This window comes from Bidens hawaiensis, unplaced genomic scaffold (assembly GCF_021521415.1).
Source record: "Bidens hawaiensis isolate Kalapana, Puna unplaced genomic scaffold, B.hawaiensis_p1.1 tig00012279_1, whole genome shotgun sequence".
NCBI classification, from domain to species: Eukaryota; Viridiplantae; Streptophyta; class Magnoliopsida; order Asterales; family Asteraceae; genus Bidens; species Bidens hawaiensis.
This window is the reverse complement of record NW_027491998.1, coordinates 24,209-43,733: the sequence shown is the minus strand read 5'-3', so window position 1 is coordinate 43,733 and position 19,525 is coordinate 24,209. Positions and strand designations below refer to the sequence as shown.

Sequence of the window (19,525 nt, the reverse complement as noted above, 5' to 3'; positions counted from 1 at the left end):
ACGATGTATATGATATACGACGTATAACATATGTGCCGCATATGTCTTGTCTATATATATATTTTTCTTGTATTTTGTAATTGAAACTTTTCATTTTGACGAAATAAAATTTCTTTTTTTACCTATATTTTTCATTTTTTTATGTTTCATCGTTCTTCATCGATTGCATATTTCACCAAAAGTTAAAAGTTAAGTTAAAATTACACAATTCAATGTCACAAATACACAACAGGTTTCTAATAATTTATGTTTTTGAGATCTACTTTAAATTAAATATAATCTAAATTACTCTTTAAACCACGTTTTATCAGATTCCCCTTACATTTAACAGTTTTATAACATTTTTAACCTCGGTTTTAGTAATTTATGATGGGGTGAAATATTATTATAGTTTTAAAGTTGCATGTATCAACAAAAGCTTGACGGTTGAAGCGAATAATTTTCTTAAGAAAATTGACATGAGTGAAAGGGGCATTTTAGAAATTAAACTCAATGTGAAGGTGACTTATGTATTCAGCTACCTATAAATAACAACGTAGTAGCACATTGCAAAAGCACTCCAACAACACTTTACATCACATACACTTTGCAATAGGAAAGATGTCTCCAGTCACCCCTGAGATAAGAGCAAGTGCTGAAATTTTCACTGGCGATGAAGTTTGCAAGGAAAAGGCCAAGTCGCTTCTACGAGAACATGGTCTTCCTGACGGTCTATTGCCCGTAAAGGACGTTGAGGAACTTGGTTACGTGAAAGAAACTGGATTTGTGTGGCTCAAACAAAAGAATGAGATCACACACAAGTTCGAGAAGGCGGGGAAACAAGTGTCGTATGCTACTGAGATCACCTCATACTTTGAGAACTGTAAGATCAAAAAGTTGTCAGGAGTGAAGTCTAAAGAGATGATGATATGGATTTCACTCACTGAGATCTTCGTTGAGAGTCCAACGAGCGAAAAAGTCACCATGAAGACACCCACTGGAATCTCCAAAACCTTCCCGAAGGAGGCTTTTCAGGCTTAAGAGGTGCATGCAGAGAATAATATATATGGTGGTTTTGTACTACCATGGTTTCATGCAGTAATGTAACTTGGTTTTAAACACTTCTGTTTGTTTAATGAATAATTTTGCTTTTATCATGTATTCATCATGTCTTTGAAATGATCAAACATGAGTTTCTTCTCTTATAATACTTTGAACTATATATGTTGTTTTATTATGTTAATACTAATTAGTAATTTCTAATAGCTTAGTAAAATAGTTAGGAGTAATATAAAATTTAATATAATATAGTACTTAACTGGTAAAAAGTTAATGTTGCCGTGTTATTCACCACATTAATCTGCGTTATTTATTTATTTTCTGCAACTTATTGAGTTTAAGGAAATATTTAAAAACTACCGTTCATTTTATTTATGAGCTAACGAGTAGATAGGTTGAACCCATTTTAAAAATCGAATAATGTTAAATTCAGTTTAAAAACTAAAAACATAGTATAAGCAACAATTAATACGACATAAAAATTTAATAAATTAAAACAAATCATTTTATAGATAATACATATTTGTGCATAATAGTATATCAATCAATCAATTATACCCAGTTAAGTCCCACCAACAGCAAAGCTATAAGTAGGGTCTAGGGAGGGTGGGATGTAGGCACACCGTACCTCTATCCAACGGGATAAAGAGGTGGCTTCCAGAGAGACCCTCAGCTCTGTAATACATACGTATGATGCAATATAAAGTAAATGACATAATAATAATAATAATAATAATAATAATAATAATAATAATAATAATAATAATAATAATAATAATAAAAACAATAATAGTAATAATAATACACATACTAAAATAAGGTCAATAGAAGCCTTTAGGTGCTCATTTCTCCCTAAATATTTTTAACTTTAATCCTACTTCTTCAAGAATTCCTATCTTCAACCATGTCCCTAGAGAGGCATAGGTCTATCAAATCACGCTTAACTCTCTCATCCCAAATCAATTTAGGTCGTCTTCTACCCCTCCTCCCCTCTATAGTCATGAAATTTATGCATAATAGTAGTGAAGTGAAAAGTAAATCATGAAATTAGTTAGATGTATATTAGTGTTGGCCGTGTATTTTAATCACGTTTTCCTACCGTAGTGTAACCAATATGATGGTTGAATTTTTAACGTTTTCAAGATGTATGATAAAGTGGGCTAAATAAGAATTAAAAATTAAAAATATATATATATAATACAAAGTGGGCTGAAAAATAGATAAAATAATAAATAAGTTGAAAAGACGGTTTTTTACGTTAAAAACTAACGGAGTTAATGATTTGGACGATATTAATAATACATGGTAAATCTGAATGGTTCAGTTGCAAAAAAGAAACTATTTGAACAAAATTGTTTATTTAACCAAACCTCAGGGGTGATTTCGACACTTTACTCCATTATTAAGCTTTTAGTTTAAAACAAATTTTTAGTTAAATGTGCAACTAATTAAACAGGTAATATTGTATTGAATTCATGACAAAACAACAAAGCAGTCCTAGTTAAATAACCTGTTTCAACATGAATTCATCCGTGTTAAGAACTCCTAGTTCATCTTTGCTCTTAAGTGCCGAAGTTATGTTGGAAGGTCTCTCTCTCATAATTTGCTGATGGTAATATATGTTTAATTTGAGAGATCTCTAAAAACTAATCTTGAGTCTATAGCATGTCAGCAAAAAACTAATCTTTTAAAAGTTTTTACTAACAAGATAAAAATTAACCGTTCAAACCCCACTTAACCGGACTAGCGACCACGACTAGTTGGCCTGACACGTTAATGAAAACATTATGGTTAATTGTATTTCATTTCAATTCCAAAGATCATTTCAGCACTTAACGTCTCTCTTAAATGGCTAACCTTATATTGTTCTAGTGTTATGTAGCTGAGATTAAAGTGGATGAAACGACGGAACAACAAAATTGTCGCTATCTATCAAGGTATCAAGATATGGATTATGAATTAAAGTAGAACAAATTGACGTAGGAATAACGACAAAATGATAAAACTAGTCCTTTATGTTTGCACGTTTTTTCATTGGACGTCCTTTGACAAAAGAAATGACAAAAAACATCATTGTGCTTAAAAACTCTATCACGTTACGTCCTTTGACCCAAACCTAGTTAAATTTTCTCGTTAAATCCAATCATGTGCAAGGCACATGAGGGTAGTCTAGTCATTTTACAATTAATTTAATAATCAAAACTAAATTATAAAAACATATAAACCACACTCACCACACACTCACACTCTCCCTCTCTCTCTCTCAACCACCAACATCACCAAACAACCACCGCCTGCCATAAACACCACCACCAGCCGTAACCACCACCTGTCGTAAACACCACCACTTGTAAACACCACATACCGGTCCTGTCGACGCCCCCATTACACCACCAACATCTACGCCTGATCTCCGCCATCCCCTTCCTCCTCTCCGTTTCCATCGTCTACCTCCGTCTGACCTCCCACCACCCCAGCCACCCCCACTCCGACTGAAGAAACACTAAGTGAACCCTGGACAGATTATAGATAATCTGGACAGATTATAGATAATCTGGGGGTTAAGTAATGTTTCCCACGGATGAGATCTAACTGAGAAGGCTGTTCTTCAGGAGACCTGCAAAATAAACACCGTAAGCTCGTCACTGAGAAGGGGGGGGGGGGTTCCTCCTTGTGACCACCCTCCGGCGTGAGAATCAGACTAGATTGCTCTGAATATAAGTGTATATTAAGAGATTGCTAGATAACTGGGTAGCAGATGATCTTACCATTCCAAGATGTTGGAGTATTTATAGCCGAAGGTAGGTTAGAAGGTATAGCCGGCTGAATAGTATTCCTGTTCTACCAACAGTGGACTATGCACAGGCCATACTGGTTGGTGGATAGGTTACGGCCAACAGTAACTATGTCGGCTGCACTATTCCTCCAACTGTAGATTATGCACGTCCTACCTACTGTGGATTATACGCAGGCCATGCTGGTTGGTGAATAGGTTACGGCCAACAGTAACACTATTTCACCAACTGTAGGCTGCGCATGCCCTGCAGTAAGGGTTGGTGAGTAGGCAGCGGCTAATAGTGACAAACAGTACTAGAGGGTGCTCCTCCTCGTACTGTTGTCGGTGAGCTGTCACCCTGTGATTGGCTCATGGGCTGTTCTGGTCAGATTGTCTGTCCTATCCATACCTTGGTAGGTATAGTACAGAAGATCTTTCAGAATCATACGGACTGGCTCATTTTGGCGGGATTGTTCCCGTCTTGCTCATTCCTTCATGTGACTACTGAAGTATCTATTGTCTTGTGCGTGTAGCCCTGCTGTCTGCGGGTAGCCTTCCCTGATGGCTTGTATCCACAACTGCGGGAACAGGCGGGGTACTTCACCATTGGGAGGCTTTCCCTGCGTGTACAGCTTGCGTACTGCGCGTAAGGTTCTCTGAGCATGGTGGGTCCTGCGGAAGCAGATGGCCTTTGCGCAGACGTCCCTGTTCAAGGTGAGTCTTGCGGGACCAACTGGGCTCTGCTGGGACCTACCTCTTCAAGTCCCCCCAGTCCAATGTTCTTCTCATGCGTGTTTAATAAAGTGAGGTGAACTTTTGGACTTAAGCAAAGGGTTTTGAAAAGGGTTTTTTAAGGTTTTCCATGGGGATTCTTCCCGCGGAAGTCCTTGTCACTTGCAGAAATTCCCGAGTTTCCTCCTTGGTCTTTGGGTATGATGCGGGTAGGTCTGTAACCTCCTCGCAAGTCAGGAGCGTTGAGTCCCACTTGTGTGGATTCTCCATGAGGTTTTGGTAGTTTTGAACATAGTGATCAATTATGTTAAAACCATCAATTCCATCCTGGAGTTTCAAACAACGTAGTTCTCGACGTTCCCGCTATGCGGGGATGTTATTTCCGTTTCCGCAAGCATTGCCTAGAAGATCCTTCTTGGTTTCAATTCCCAACGGAGCGCTAGGTATGTGAAGGGTTTTGCCTTTACACTGTACCCGCGCTCGTCTTACGGTTACTTTACTTCCAAGGTATTCCTGGCGTCAATTCCCTGCGGGTGCTAGGTATGTGAAGGGTTATGCCTTAACACTGTACCCGCACCTGTCTTATAGTTATTTGGTTGCCAAGGTATTCTTGGCTTCAATTCCCTGCGGGTGCTAGGTATGTGAAGGGTTTTGCCTTAACACAGTACCCGCACCTGTCTTATAGTTACTTGGTTGCCAAGGTATTCTTGGCTTCAATTCCCTGCGGGTGCTAGGTATGTGAAGGGTTTTGCCTTAACACAGTACCCGCACCTGTCTTATAGTTACTTGGTTGCCAAGGTATTCTTGGCTTCAATTCCCTGCGGGTGCTAGGTATGTGAAGGGTTTTGCCTTAACACTGTACCCGCACCCGGCTTATGGTTACTTGTTTGCCAAGGTAAGGGGTGTTTTCCCGCTTACTTTTGAATCTTTTTTGAATTTTGAATTTCAAAATTCGAAGAGTTGGTAGAAAGATAGGAACAGACCAAATGTCTGAAACGTCGTGCGACGGTTTCTTCTGACTGTATCAGGACGTGCAGGAAGTTATGGTGACGTGACATTATATGGTCATTCCAGTCTCTTTTTCAGGCGCGTGGGCGCGATTTTTCGGGCGCGTGGCCGCGAAATTGCAGGCACACGTCCTGTCAACAGCTGTTGCCAGCCTGCTTTATGCCACGTGTCATAGTTTCATTGCACATTCGATTTCTCTCTCCTCCGCATTAAATTCATCGCATTAATTGCGATTAGTATATAAAGGGGGAGAGGGCTGTTTGCAATCCACACTTTCACCCTTCTCTTCTTCTTTAGCGATTTCCGGCAAATACTCCCCCTTTTCAGGCTAGCATTTTCCCAAAATCGCTTTCTTTTTTCTGCACAATGTCTTCTCGTGATCTTGAGTCTTCGGCCGATGACAAGAGTACTGCTGGTGAGTGCCAGTGTGCTCTGCCCGGCGATCAGTACCGGTATGTTGTTAGGAAGTTCATGCTCGATCCTCTCGAGCCTGAGTTTCCTGAACCCCATCAGACCGTGTACGATGCCCCCAGTGGCAAGATCGGGGTATATGCTGCATTCTTTGTTTATGGGAACCTTAGGTTCCCATTGACAAAGTTTGTTTACCGTGTCCTCGAAAGGCACGGTGTTCATCTGACCGAGCTGCACCCAATGGCGATCGCGAAGATTCGCCACTTCAAGTGGGTGTGCCGGATATTGGGTGTTGAGCCCTACGTGGACCGCCTGATGACCTTCTATACTTGGAGGTGCATCCAGGGGTGGTACACCCTGACAACCCGAATCAAGGGTTTGAAGATCTGCGCGACAGAGCGCAGTCTCCGATCGTGGAAGCGGGAGTTCTTCTACATTTCTGCTCGCGCCGTCCCCATTGCCATGAAGTTTAAAAATGGCCAAGCCATTCCGAGCCACCACGCCACAAACTACCAGGAGGCGGAATGGTTTGCAAAGATATCCCTGGTCCAATCTCCGGTTTTCCGGTTTCCGGAGTCCGGGATGGTGATGTTGGGGATGAGCCGAGTGTGGAAAGAGGCTGACGCGCAAAAGGTTCCAATCGTCCTCGAATACGGTTCGAACTCTATCCCTTACGGTATGCTCCGTTTCTCTTTGCTTATACGAGTTTATCTTCTAACTGTTTATTTTCTTAGAGGGGAACAACTTGGAGTCGCTCATGTACCCGCGGGAAGCTGACGGTCCCGCGCGGATGGGTACTCGTGCTCTAGACGAGAACGAGTTGCCCATCCTGGAACAAATGGCGGATCGGTTTGTGGAGGTCTATCCGCCGGGCCAAGAGATCCTGAGCCACCGGCGGCCAGGTAAGGCGATATTCTATCCTCAACCCCTCAATGCTGTACCCGCTGCTGGAATTCCTTACGTCCTTTCTTCTTCTGAGGAATCCGCAGATGGTCCTCCGCTAGTGCGGAAGAGGAAGGCTGCCGGCGGGAAAGGGAAGGAGAAGGTGGCCTCCACAGCTGATCCGGTGCTTCTATCAGACACCGAGTCAGATAATGAAGAGGTGGCGGGGAACCCCGGTGGTGAGAAGACCACTGCTCCGGAGGCTACGACTATTACCTCCGGAGAACCGACGACGACGGTGACCGGCATCAAGAGACCGGCCCCATCGGGCTTGTCCCCGCCCCTCCGTACGTTCAGGGTCAAGAAAACCCGTAAGTACAAACATTCTTTTTGTAGATTTATCACTTTCATAAATTTATCAACACTTTTCTTTCTGCAGGCGTGGATGTTGACGCATTCCAGGGTGGAGCGCAGGGGAGTACCTCTCCGCCAATGACGGTAGGCTCGGTCAGCCTACCTGAGGCGTCGACCCAGGCACCTTCGCCTGCTTCCGCTGGTCCAGTTGCTTAATCCTTTGAGCCAACTGTTCCAGCCGAGATGACGTCACCGCCGGCGGTGAGTGCAATTTTTACAGCATCGTTCACCGAGCCGGCGGTTACTGTTGCTGCTGACTCTTCGGCGGCGTCCGCGGCGGACACCATGCCTCCGCCATCAACTGCGGCGGAAACCATGCCGCCTCCGCCATCGGCCTCGACGGCTGGACCTTCAGGTACGCGCGGGGCTTCTCGCCGATCTTTGTTACCTTCCCATCTGCCTGACCTTTTGGATGGATTTCCCTTAGGTTCAGGTGATGGGTTCGGTGGCTATCGGCCTGTGATCGACCCTACAGGTGCGTAGGGTTCTTTTGTCCTTTATGTAATTTTTATCATCTTTTCCTAACTGCTTTGTTTCTTTTGCAGTGTCGGATTCCAATGAAGTGTATGTTCCAAGATGGAACATACGCCGAGGAACAACCCTTCGCACACCTGTGGAGTGCGTGGACTGGGCTCGCCACGCTGCTCCCCATGGTGCGTTGGGGGAAGCCATGGTTAGCTACCAGGAGGGTAGGCTAACCAACGAGCTTCGGGTTCTCCTGGCCCGGATGCAGCCACGCGTCGAGCTGCTTTGTCGTGAAAACGACAAGTTGAAAGCAGCTCGCGTTAAAGAAGTATCTCAGGCGCGTGCTCTCCGTGAGGAGAACCAAAAACTGATCGCAGTATCTGCGGAGAAGGAGAAGGCCTTCAAGGCCCTCGAGGTTGAGGTTCAAGCGCGACTCGAGGCCCGCTCCAAGGCTGCCCAAGCTGTTAACGAACAGCTTCGGCTAGCTAAGGAGACTGCGAGGAACGCGACCGAGAGGGCCACCAAGGCTGAAGCTGTTGCTGAGCCTCTCCGCCTGGAGAATGAAGAACTTAAAGCTAAGTTAGAGGCTCTTCAACAGGCTCATGATGCCTTGGCTATGGAGGATGCGAAGAAGCTTCAAGAGATCCTGGACCAGAGGGGTGTGCTTGCGCATACCGAACGGAAGCTTAAGGGCGTTGAAGAGGCCGCTGCAAAGGATGTGCTTCTCGCCAATCTTAATAAGAACGAAGCTGAACGCGCCTGCACCCAAGCTCTGGCTGCCAAGGAATGGCTTCTTCGAGAAGCGTTGCCTCAGGTATTTTAGCTTTATGTCGTCACGCTTTCCTTTGTAGAATAGTTCTTTTACTTGTACATTTTTTGTAGGTTGTGCATCGGGTCTTTTCAGAGACATCTTACGACGATGCTATGAGCGCAGCTCTCAACGCTTCTCATGAGGATGGGGAACGGACCGGCTTCCTGCTTGGTCTAGGGTTTGCTGAGAAAGGCGTCCCGCCTTCCAACTTCCCTTTGTATAACGCGGATACCGAAACTATTTATGACCAAGCAGTGGACCAGTATGCTGCCTTCCCGCATCCGGTGGTGGAGAAGGTAAATGAAATTGCTGCTGCTGATGATGGGCTTGCTGTCCTTAGAGCTTTCCTTGAACCGTCACCCTCTGCTGATGGTGCGGGTCCAAGTGGGAGTGGTCCTGAAGCATGATCCAAAAGATCCCTTTCCGCCACTAGCGTAGATATTTGCTCTTGTACTTCTTTTGTATGTGGGTATATACCCAGCAATGTTTGTAATATTCAAGTTGATGAAATAAAGAATGTGTTTGTCCTTTTCTTTGTTTATTTAACGCATGTTTACATTTAGCAATTTCTTTAGTACTTAGATAAGTTAACTTTTTGACATGGTAAATTATAAGTTTATTTTTGCTTCCTCTTTCATGATTGTGCGGGTAGGACCGTCACTTGCACTTAGTAGGATGGCTTAAACTTACATTTATCCTGCGTGGAAGTTTTCCTTATCTTTTCCTTGAAATTTTCTAAGTGTTCAGAATAAGTTAACCTTTGAGCGTGGTAGATGATAGGTTGAAGTTTTGTTTCCTTGTTTGTGATTGTGCGGGTAAGACCGTCACTTGCACTTACAAGGATGGCTAAACTTTACTTACATCTGACCTGCGTGTAGGTTTTCCTTAGAACTTTTTAACGTTTTTAGCGTTGTGTTTATGCGGGTTTTGCCGCCTTCCACACGCAACTACTTACTTCTTCACGCATTGGTGCGGTGAATACCGGCACATGGGAAGTTCATAAGTTAAAGGTAAGGCTATCAACACATTGTGTAAGGAGAATCATTTCCATTAGAAGTGGCTCTAGGCCTTTTCTTTACAAGTTTGGAATTGATCTACATATAACATTTGCGTAATTGAGCTCCATTCCATGTTCTTGGGATAGGAGTGCCATCGAGCCTTTCAAGCCGGTATGCGCCTTTTCCCAGGACTTCTTTGATAATGTATGGCCCTTCCCAGACCGGGGCCAGCTTTCCTGGGCGCTTTTGGTTTGAAGCCTCGTTGTTACGCAGTATGTAGTCTCCTTCATTGAAGTTGCAGAGTTTTACCCGCGTGTTGTAGTACTTTTGCATTTGTCGTTTGTAATTTTCTTCACGCACTGCGGCTAAGTCTCTGCGTTCCTCGGTTAGCATAAGGTCTAACCGTCTTTCCGCATCATTGTCTTCTGGCTGGATCAAGACCCTTGGTGAGGGTAAACCAATTTCGACTGGGACCATGGCTTCAGTGCCATAAGTAAGACTGAACGGGGTTTCCCCCGTACTGGCCTTTTTCAGCGTTCTGTTTGCCCAAAGGACGTGCGGGAGCTCGTCCACCCAGCCGGATCTGTGTCTCAAGAGTCTTTTCTTTATGCCATCGACGATGCTCTTGTTTGCTCTTTCCACCTCACCATTACCTTGCGGGTGTGCCACTGAGGTAAAGGTGTGGGTGATTTGAAGTTCTTTCAGCCACTGCTGTAGCTTCTTGTCAGCAAAGTTGGTGCCGTTATCGCTCACCAGATTCTGTGGAAGTCCAAAACGACAGATAATAAATTCCCAAATAAATTTTTTGATATGTTTTGCGGTTGTTTGGGCTAAAGGTTTTGCTTCTATCCACTTGGTGAAGTAGTCGATGGCTACCACTAGGAACTGAACATTTCCTGCTGCCGTGGGAAATGGGCCTGTCACATCGATGGCCCATTTCTGAAATGGCCATGAAGAAGTGACTGGAACAAGTTCATTCTTCGGGCAATGCGTGTTGGGTGCGTAAAGCTGGCAAGACCTGCATTTTCTGATGTATGCCAGTGCATCCGTATGCATCCCCGGCCAAAAGTATCCCGCGTTGTTTAGCTTGGCTACAACAGCGCGGGGACCTGCGTGTACCCCACAGATGACTTCGTGTACTTCCCTTAGGAGGTAATCAGCATCCTGGTTGTCCACGCATCTTAAGAGTGGGCCAAGAAAGTTACGTCTGTAAAGGGTGTCATTGATAAGTTGATAATTTAGTGCTTTACAGCGTAGTTTTCTTGCCTGTGTTTTTGACTCTGGTAGTGTTCCTGCTGCAAGGTAATTTATTATCGGTGTCATCCAACTTTTCTGTACCGGTTTGGATGACACAAATTTCCTTGTGCGGGACTGATGGTGCTTCGAGGAGTTCAATGCGGATGTCCTTTCCCAAATGGGTGAAGGCCAGTGACGCAAGCTTGCTTAACGCATCCGCAGATTTGTTTTCGATGCGCTTGACGTGTATGACTTTACAATCATTAAAATCACGCATGAGGGTTTTTGCCTGGGCGAGGTACAGGGCCATTGTGTCGTTCACAGCCGTGTACGTCCCATTTATTTGGTTGGCCACCAGCATGGAATCCACGTGGGCTTCCAAGTTTTTCACTCCCATCTTACGCGCAATTCTCAAACCGGCCAAGAATGCTTCGTATTCGGCTTCGTTATTCGTACTTGGAAAATCCAACCGAATAGCGTAAGTATATTCTTGGCCTGCTGGGTTGGTTAATTTTAACCCTGCGCCTGAACCCTCGTTACTGGCGGCTCCATCAGTGTAGAGTCGCCAGACATCATTGATGTCCTGTGCTGGGGAGGGTTGAGCCTCCTCCTGGCACTCTTTCTCCCGCGTAGCGGGGACTTCTGCAATAAAATCGGCCAGGACCTGGCCTTTTATGGCTGGTCTTGGCTTGTACTTAATTGCATATTCTCCCAATTCAATTGCCCATTTGGCTAGACGTCCCGATAATTCGGGTTTGCCTAGAACGTTTGAGAGTTTGAAGTTGGTGAGAATGGTGATTGGGTGGCCCTGGAAATATCGTCTTAACCTGCGTGAAGCGTGTATAAGTGCTAAGACTAATTTTTCGAGGGTAGAGTACCGGGTTTCTACGTCTGTTAGTACACGGCTAACATAATAGATTGGCATTTGGATGCCTTTTCGTTCTGTTAGCAGTACTGCCCCGGTTGCTCTATCTGTTGCGGAAAGGTATAGGATTAACTCCTCTCCCGCTTGTGGTGCTGTAAGTGTTGGGAGTTCGATCAGGCGTGACCGAATCTCCTGAAAAGCTGCTTCCGCTTCTGGTGTCCAGCGGAAGTGCGTTTTCTTTAAGCAGTTTCTTAATGTTGACACGAAAGGAAACGACTTATCTGCATGGTTTGCCAAAAAGCGATTAAGTGCGACTAGTCGTCCATTCAGTGTCTGAGCCTGTTTTATGGTGGTGGGTGATTCCATTTTAACAATGGCTTCGACCTTTTCAGGGTTCGCTCTGAAGCCATCTTTAGTAACAATGACTCCCAAGAACTTCCCTTCTTCCATCCCAAATGAACACTTGCTCGGGTTGAGCTTCATGTTTATCTTTCTGAGCGTGTTGAAAGTTTCTTCAATGTCTTTCAACATCGCTTCTGGCTCGGGGCTTTTGATGACCAAATCGTCCATATAGACTTCCAAGTTTCTCCCGATTTGGGCATGAAACTCTTTGTCCATCAGGCGTTGGTACGTGGACCCTGCATTCTTAAGTCCGAAGGGCATCATTTTATAACAAAATGTGCCATCGGGCGTCCGAAACGCGGTTTTGTCCTGGTCATCTACGGCCATGTGAATTTGATGGTACCCCTTATACGCATCCAAGAAGCATTTAAGGCGAAATGGTGCCAACGAATCCACCTTAAGATCAATTTCTGGTAACGGATAACAATCTTTGGGGCATGCTTTGTTCAAATCTTTGAAATCTATGCACATGCGCCATTGTTTGTCATTCTTCGGTACCATTACGGGATTTGCAACCCATGTTTGATATTTACTAACGCGTATGATGCCTGCGTCAAGGAGTTCCTTGACTTGGGTTCTACACGCGTTAGTTTGCTCAGGCCCCATTACTCTGCGCTTTTGTACGACTGGCGTAACAGCCGGATCGCACTTGAGCTTATGCTCCGCCTTACCTCGGGGTACACCAGTCATGTCAGCTGGTGTCCACGCAAAGATGTCGGCGTTTTTCTGCAGTAGGCGTTTGAATAAGGTGCGGGTGGGATCAACGATTGTTGGTCCAATGGTAACGGCCTGGTCGGGGTATTTGCCATTGAAGGCCCATTTTTCCGGTTCGGTGATGGTTGGTTTAGCCATCTTTGATTGGGGTTTAGATGAGACAGATGCGATGCATACCTGGGGAATGCCAGTGATCATCGCCACACCCTCAGCTGTTGGCCATCCCATCATGCCGTGGACTGAAGATACCACGGCGTTGAATCTTGCCATTCCATTCTCTCCCGAAGAGGATGTCTTACGTGTGGTGTGGCTTCCTCATCACGACAAAGTCCACATCCTCTGTGCGGGAGTGTTTTCCATCTGTAAGAGTGACGGGGAAAGATAGGATACCCAGGGGGGTTTCTGTACTGCCGTCAAACCCTTCCATTGAAGCGTAGACCGTTTCCAGGCGTTCTTTGTCTTCATCATCCAGCTTGTCAAAGAACTGCCTGTACATCACCGTCGACGAAGCGCCGTTGTCAACAAGAGTGCGGGAAGTGATGTAATGCCCCAGCTGGCTTTTGATGACGATGGGGCCTTCTTTGCTGGGGCCTCCTGGCACTCGCGGGAAGCGCACCTCAGCTTCCTTCCACGCGCATGGTTCTGTCGCTCGTCTTTTTCTTCCTCCGACCTTGCCATGAACCATGTTGATGCTGATGTCGACGGGCTTTCGTCCGTTACCTCTGTACCGGTTGTCACTCCTTCCTCCCTTCCTGATTGATGCCACGAGATGTGCAAGTCTTCCATCCTTGACAAATGCTTCAACAATGTCTTTCAAGGATGTGCACTCTTCAGTACCATGACCCTTTGTCCCGTGGAAATCACAGGACTTGCTTTGATCCGCATTAGGTTTCTGCCGGATCAATGGGGCTTTTGGCCATGGCAATTTTTCCGTGGCAAATATCTCCGTGACGCTCTTGGTGAGTGGCGTCCACCGGTTTTTTCGGTTTGAAGGGTGTGTGTTGTCCCTTCCGCCAACAAGAGGGCGAGAGCTGGATGAGGTGTCAAAGTTTACCCTTGACTGCCAAATACCTAGCCGCCTCTTTTTGTTCTGCCGGGCGGTCCTAACGTTGTTCTCCCCTGTCCTCTGCGTGTAGAGGTGTGTACTCTGGGGAAGATCCCTTCCCAGTTGCTTTTCCGTCTCGGCAAAGCGCTTTGCCGCTGTCATGATGGCATCCCAAGTTGATGGCATGCCATCCTTACCCGTCAATGTGCGGATAAGTTCTGGGTATTCGGCGCCTTGGATGAAGGCGGCGCGAACCAGATCCTCACTTATGTTGCCGAGACTTAGCTTTTTAGAGTTGAAGCGGGTGATGAAGTCTAGTAAAGATTCATTCTCCTCTCTCACGCAGTTGAGGATCGTCCACTGCTCTTCAGTGTACTTCCTCTGTTGGCTAAAGTGCTGGCTGAACTTGTTCTGAAAGTCCGCCCAGTCATATATGTGGTGGATCGGTAAACGATCGAACCATGCCCTGGCCGCTCCGACCAGAGTCATCTGGAACATGTAGCACCACGTGGGTTCCGTCCAGTTGCTGACGGTAGCCCCCGCAATGAACCTGTTCAAATGGTCGTCTGGGTCGGATAGACCATCATAAGTGCCAATGTTGGACATCTGTTTGGCACTTCTCGGGGCGATTGCTTCCGCATTGTCCCTTGCGAATTTCGACTTTCCTGCATTTGTAGCAGTTGGTCTAAAGGTTTTGGAGAAGTCACGCGGGTTTCTCTCCGCGATTGGTTTAAAAGCTTCCCCAAAATTCCTTTTTGGTTGGACGTCCGTTTCCTTACGCTTCCCTTTCGCCTTATGGCGAGGGTTCGCGTCGGTATCGGACTCCAATTCGTCTGAGTACTCGCAGTCACTGCTCATATTGAGGTGTTGGCGAGTACTGCCGAATTCGTCAGCCTGTTGAGCTGAACGCAAGCGTTCATCCAATTCGGCTTGGAATTCTCTTTGCCGTGCTTCGGCCCACGCCTTCACTTGATCTAGTGTTTGGCGAGGGGCCCTTGTTCGTTTTTCCAACTGGGTGTCGGTGAACCCCAGTGGAATATTTACTGCACTTACTCCGGCCTTGGTGGTCGGAGTAGTGTTCGTAAGGATTGTATAACCGCCGGTGTCCCCCCCAGTTGCTGGGGTTGTTACCGGGGTTTCTTGGTCGGTTACTGGCCTTTGGACCGGAGTAACGTTAACCATTTCTTCAGAAATTGTGAAAAAACTAAAATAGTTCTAGCTTTTATGCACGGATGGCGCCAATGAAGAAACACTAAGTGAACCCTGGACAGATTATAGATAATCTGGACAGATTATAGATAATCTGGGGGTTAAGTAATGTTTCCCACGGATGAGATCTAACTGAGAAGGCTGTTCTTCAGGAGACCTGCAAAATAAACACCGTAAGCTCGTCACTGAGAAGGGGGGGTTCCTCCTTGTGACCACCCTCCGACGTGAGAATCAGACTAGATTGCTCTGAATATAAGTGTATATTAAGAGATTGCTAGATAACTGGGTAGCAGATGATCTTACCATTCCAAGATGTTGGAGTATTTATAGCCGAAGGTAGGTTAGAAGGTATAGCCGGCTGAATAGTATTCCTGTTCTACCAACAGTGGACTATGCACAGGCCATACTGGTTGGTGGATAGGTTACGGCCAACAGTAACTATGTCGGCTGCACTATTCCTCCAACTGTAGATTATGCACGTCCTACCTACTGTGGATTATACGCAGGCCATGCTGGTTGGTGAATAGGTTACGGCCAACAGTAACACTATTTCACCAACTGTAGGCTGCGCATGCCCTGCAGTAAGGGTTGGTGAGTAGGCAGCGGCTAATAGTGACAAACAGTACTAGAGGGTGCTCCTCCTCGTACTGTTGTCGGTGAGCTGTCACCCTGTGATTGGCTCATGGGCTGTTCTGGTCAGATTGTCTGTCCTATCCATACCTTGGTAGGTATAGTACAGAAGATCTTTCAGAATCATACGGACTGGCTCATTTTGGCGGGATTGTTCCCGTCTTGCTCATTCCTTCATGTGACTACTGAAGTATCTATTGTCTTGTGCGTGTAGCCCTGCTGTCTGCGGGTAGCCTTCCCTGATGGCTTGTATCCACAACTGCGGGAACAGGCGGGGTACTTCACCATTGGGAGGCTTTCCCTGCGTGTACAGCTTGCGTACTGCGCGTAAGGTTCTCTGAGCATGGTGGGTCCTGCGGAAGCAGATGGCCTTTGCGCAGACGTCCCTGTTCAAGGTGAGTCTTGCGGGACCAACTGGGCTCTGCTGGGACCTACCTCTTCACCGACCAACTCACCTTCGATCCCCTCCTAGAAGAAGCCGTCCCAATTCTGGTGAGAGGGTTATTCGGGTTGTGATTCCAATTCCAAAACTGGGTTTCATAATAATATTAATTTAGGGTTTGGTTCAGATGATGTTGTATTGGATTATAATGCTAGGACTAAGTTGGTTCAAGTAAAGGGTGTTGAGGATGTGCTTTTGTTGACGGTTGGGAATCGGGTTTCGCTTTTGTGACAACGGTACTGGCGGTAATGACGATTGAGATGCCGAGGTGCGGCGGTACTGTTGGTATGGTGGCGGCGGTACTGTTGGTATGGTGGTTGTTGCGGTAACTGTGGTGGTTATTTGCTTGTTGAACTTTGTAAATACTCGAATTTCCAGCGAACCATCCACCACCGCTATGTGTTCTTAGCGACAGTGGTGACCTTGAACTGGATGATGATGGTGGTGTTGCACATGGAAGAACTAGTAGAGAGAGAATCAAGATAAAGAGTAGAGAGAGAGAGAAGATGGATGGAATAAAGAGAGAATGATTTATTTTTAATATTATTTAATTTGTTTTTTAGTATATGTAAAATGACTAAACTACTCTCATGTGTCTTGTACATGACTGGATTTAACGAGAAAATTTAACTGGGTTATGATCAAATGACGTAACATGATAGAGTTTTTAAGCATATATAAAAGATGTTTTCTGTCATTTCTTTTGCCAAAGGACGTCCAATGAAAAAACTTGCAAACATAAAGGACTAGTTTTGTCATTTTGTCAGGAATAAATTTTGGGTGTGTTAATGGAATGGACTAGGTAATAGCTGATTTCATTCGATTAACCAATCAAAGACTCATTTTGTTCATACATTCGGAGTGATCAATTAAATTCTGTCTTTCATTCATACGTACCAAACACTAACTAAGACTGTATCTTTATCAAAATATCACTCTTACACCACTCTTACACTACACTAATAAGAGCATTGTGTGTCGATGATTCTCCTAAACTTCATCATAAGTGCACAACGCAAATTGCATGTCAATTAATTGAACACTATCAGAATATCAGATCATGTTCTCCAAAGATAGAAAAAGCAGCCTAACTACTAAAGGAGACCTTACAACAATGAAATAATGTATCGACTTACGGTGCAAATATATATGTAACGATACATTTGTCAGTTAATCAAATTTCAACTAGAAATATTAGCAACTTTTAATATACACAAATTAGATTATTCCTTTAAGCACACATGTAATTGTATGACCCTTATACATACACCAAATATTGGTCACCGACACAATAAAAGAAAGAAGAAGTACTTGCTTTAGAAGTACATTTTTAGGGTGATCAGTTAATATGTGTAGATCAATATAGTAAAATGTTCAGTGGCGGCCCAACCTTTTAGATGGCCTAAAGCGAAATACAAATAAGGGGCCTTTTGCATTGTTTTTATTTGATTAATAGCTTTGATATTATTCAATTTATCTGATTCATTAATAAAATTTTAGCCTTAGCTATACAACACAATCCAAACCAATCTTTTCACGCCCAACTACAAAATATAAGTAATTTGCTCATAAAATCTTCAGCTTAAGTTTTGTTCGATAACTTTAATACAAAATATCTTAACTAGTACACAATTATATAATTAACAAAAAAAATGACATCTTTTACAATACAAATATGAAAGATATTTGCACATAACATAAACAAACGAAAAAAATGCATGAGAATTATATAAGTAACAAAAAAAATTTATATTCTTTACAATACAAATGTGAAAGTAATTTGCACATAACATGAACAAACGAAAAAAAAAATGCATGAGAATTGCATAAAAAAAAATAAAAGATAACCACAAAAGAAAGCAAATAATTGAGACATTCCTTGATTAGCATTTAAAGATAAATTAAAGATTTTTTGGGCCTCAAGATGCCTCTACATTGACATATACATGGAAAAAGATTAGAAATTGAAACCCCAAAGATTCAAACTTCGTCCCTTAAAATCACAACTCAACACTCTAGCCACTCTGCCACATCAAAGACATATGTTTAAGTAGTTAAACTTCTAATAATATACATTATATATATAATTATTTTAATTTTCTTTTGAAACGGGCCTCTAAATTTTGGGGGCCTAAAGCCCTAGCTTCACCTTCACCTAGTTACCTTATTGGGCCGGCCCTGAAAATGCTTGAATCCTCAAAGTAGTTTTATATAGATTAAAATTATAATTATTGATAATTTACCATATACACCTATCGTATTTATAGTATAGTGTTGGTAAGAATCAATGAAGCAAACAAACAAGATCGATATTTTGTGTGATTCAAATGAATCTTTTCATCGATCAAAGTACTTAAATGTAGAGAACCGAAACAAGGAAATACCCATGACTAAACTAAGCCACGAGTCAAACTAACTAACTAACCAATAATTATTCTTGTAAGCACACATGCATGTGATTGTATGATTCTTATACATACACAAAAAACTGGTCACCGTCCCCAAGAAAAGAAAGAAGTACTTTATTTAGATTTACAATTTTAGGGTGCTAAGTTGGTATGTGCAGATCAATATAGAAAAATGCTTGGAATCCTCAAAGTCAAGTTTTATATAGATTAAAATGATTTTTATTGATAATTTACTATATACACTTATCATATATATAGTATAGTGTTGGTAAGAACCAATGAAGCAAACAAACAAGATCGATATTTTGTGTGAATCAAATAATTTTTTTCATCGATCAACGTACTGAATTACAGAGAATCAAAACAAGGAAATACCATGAATAAACTAAGCCACGACTCAAATTAACTGACCACTAATTATTTCTTTAAGCACACATGTGATTGTATGATCTGCCCTAGGATAAGAAAGAAGAAGTACTTGCTTTAGAAGTACAGTTTTAGGGTGATGAGTTAGTATGTGCAGATAAATGCAGTAAAATGGTTGTAATCCTCAAAGTCAAGTTTTATATAGATTAAAATGATAATTATTGATAATTTACTATATACATCTATCGTATATATTGTATAGTGTTGTAAGAACCAATAAAGCAAACAAACATGATCGATATTTTGTGTATTCAAGTGAATCTTTTCATCGAAAGTACTTAAATACAGAGAACTGATATAAGGAAATATTCATGTAAGTCCCGCATCTGGATCACTACAGTATGATATCAACCCAAACACGATGTTGCGGAATCCTAACACCGTGGTGATTCAAGAACGAGATATAAGAACAATATAAAGATGATATATAAACACAATAAGAGAATTCACATCTCATTCCTCATCCCCATCTCTATAATTACACTACAAAACACTACATTTCTCTTTTCTGTTTAATTAAATAATACTTTTATCATACAGTTTTCTCTCTCATCTACTCACAACCAATCCAACAAATATTAAAAAATAAAGAGGGGCAAACAATGTTTCCCAA

At 43.4% G+C, this 19,525-nt stretch overlaps 1 protein-coding gene across 1 annotated transcript; it reads left to right on the top strand.

The window, feature by feature from the left end:
* The first annotated feature begins 600 nt into the window (after positions 1–600).
* On the top strand, positions 601–1,020 carry LOC143540561 (uncharacterized). Its single transcript, XM_077033586.1, has one exon. It carries the CDS (start codon positions 601–603, stop codon positions 1,018–1,020), a length of 420 nt encoding a protein of 139 aa, XP_076889701.1.
* Positions 1,021–19,525: the final 18,505 nt, after the last annotated feature.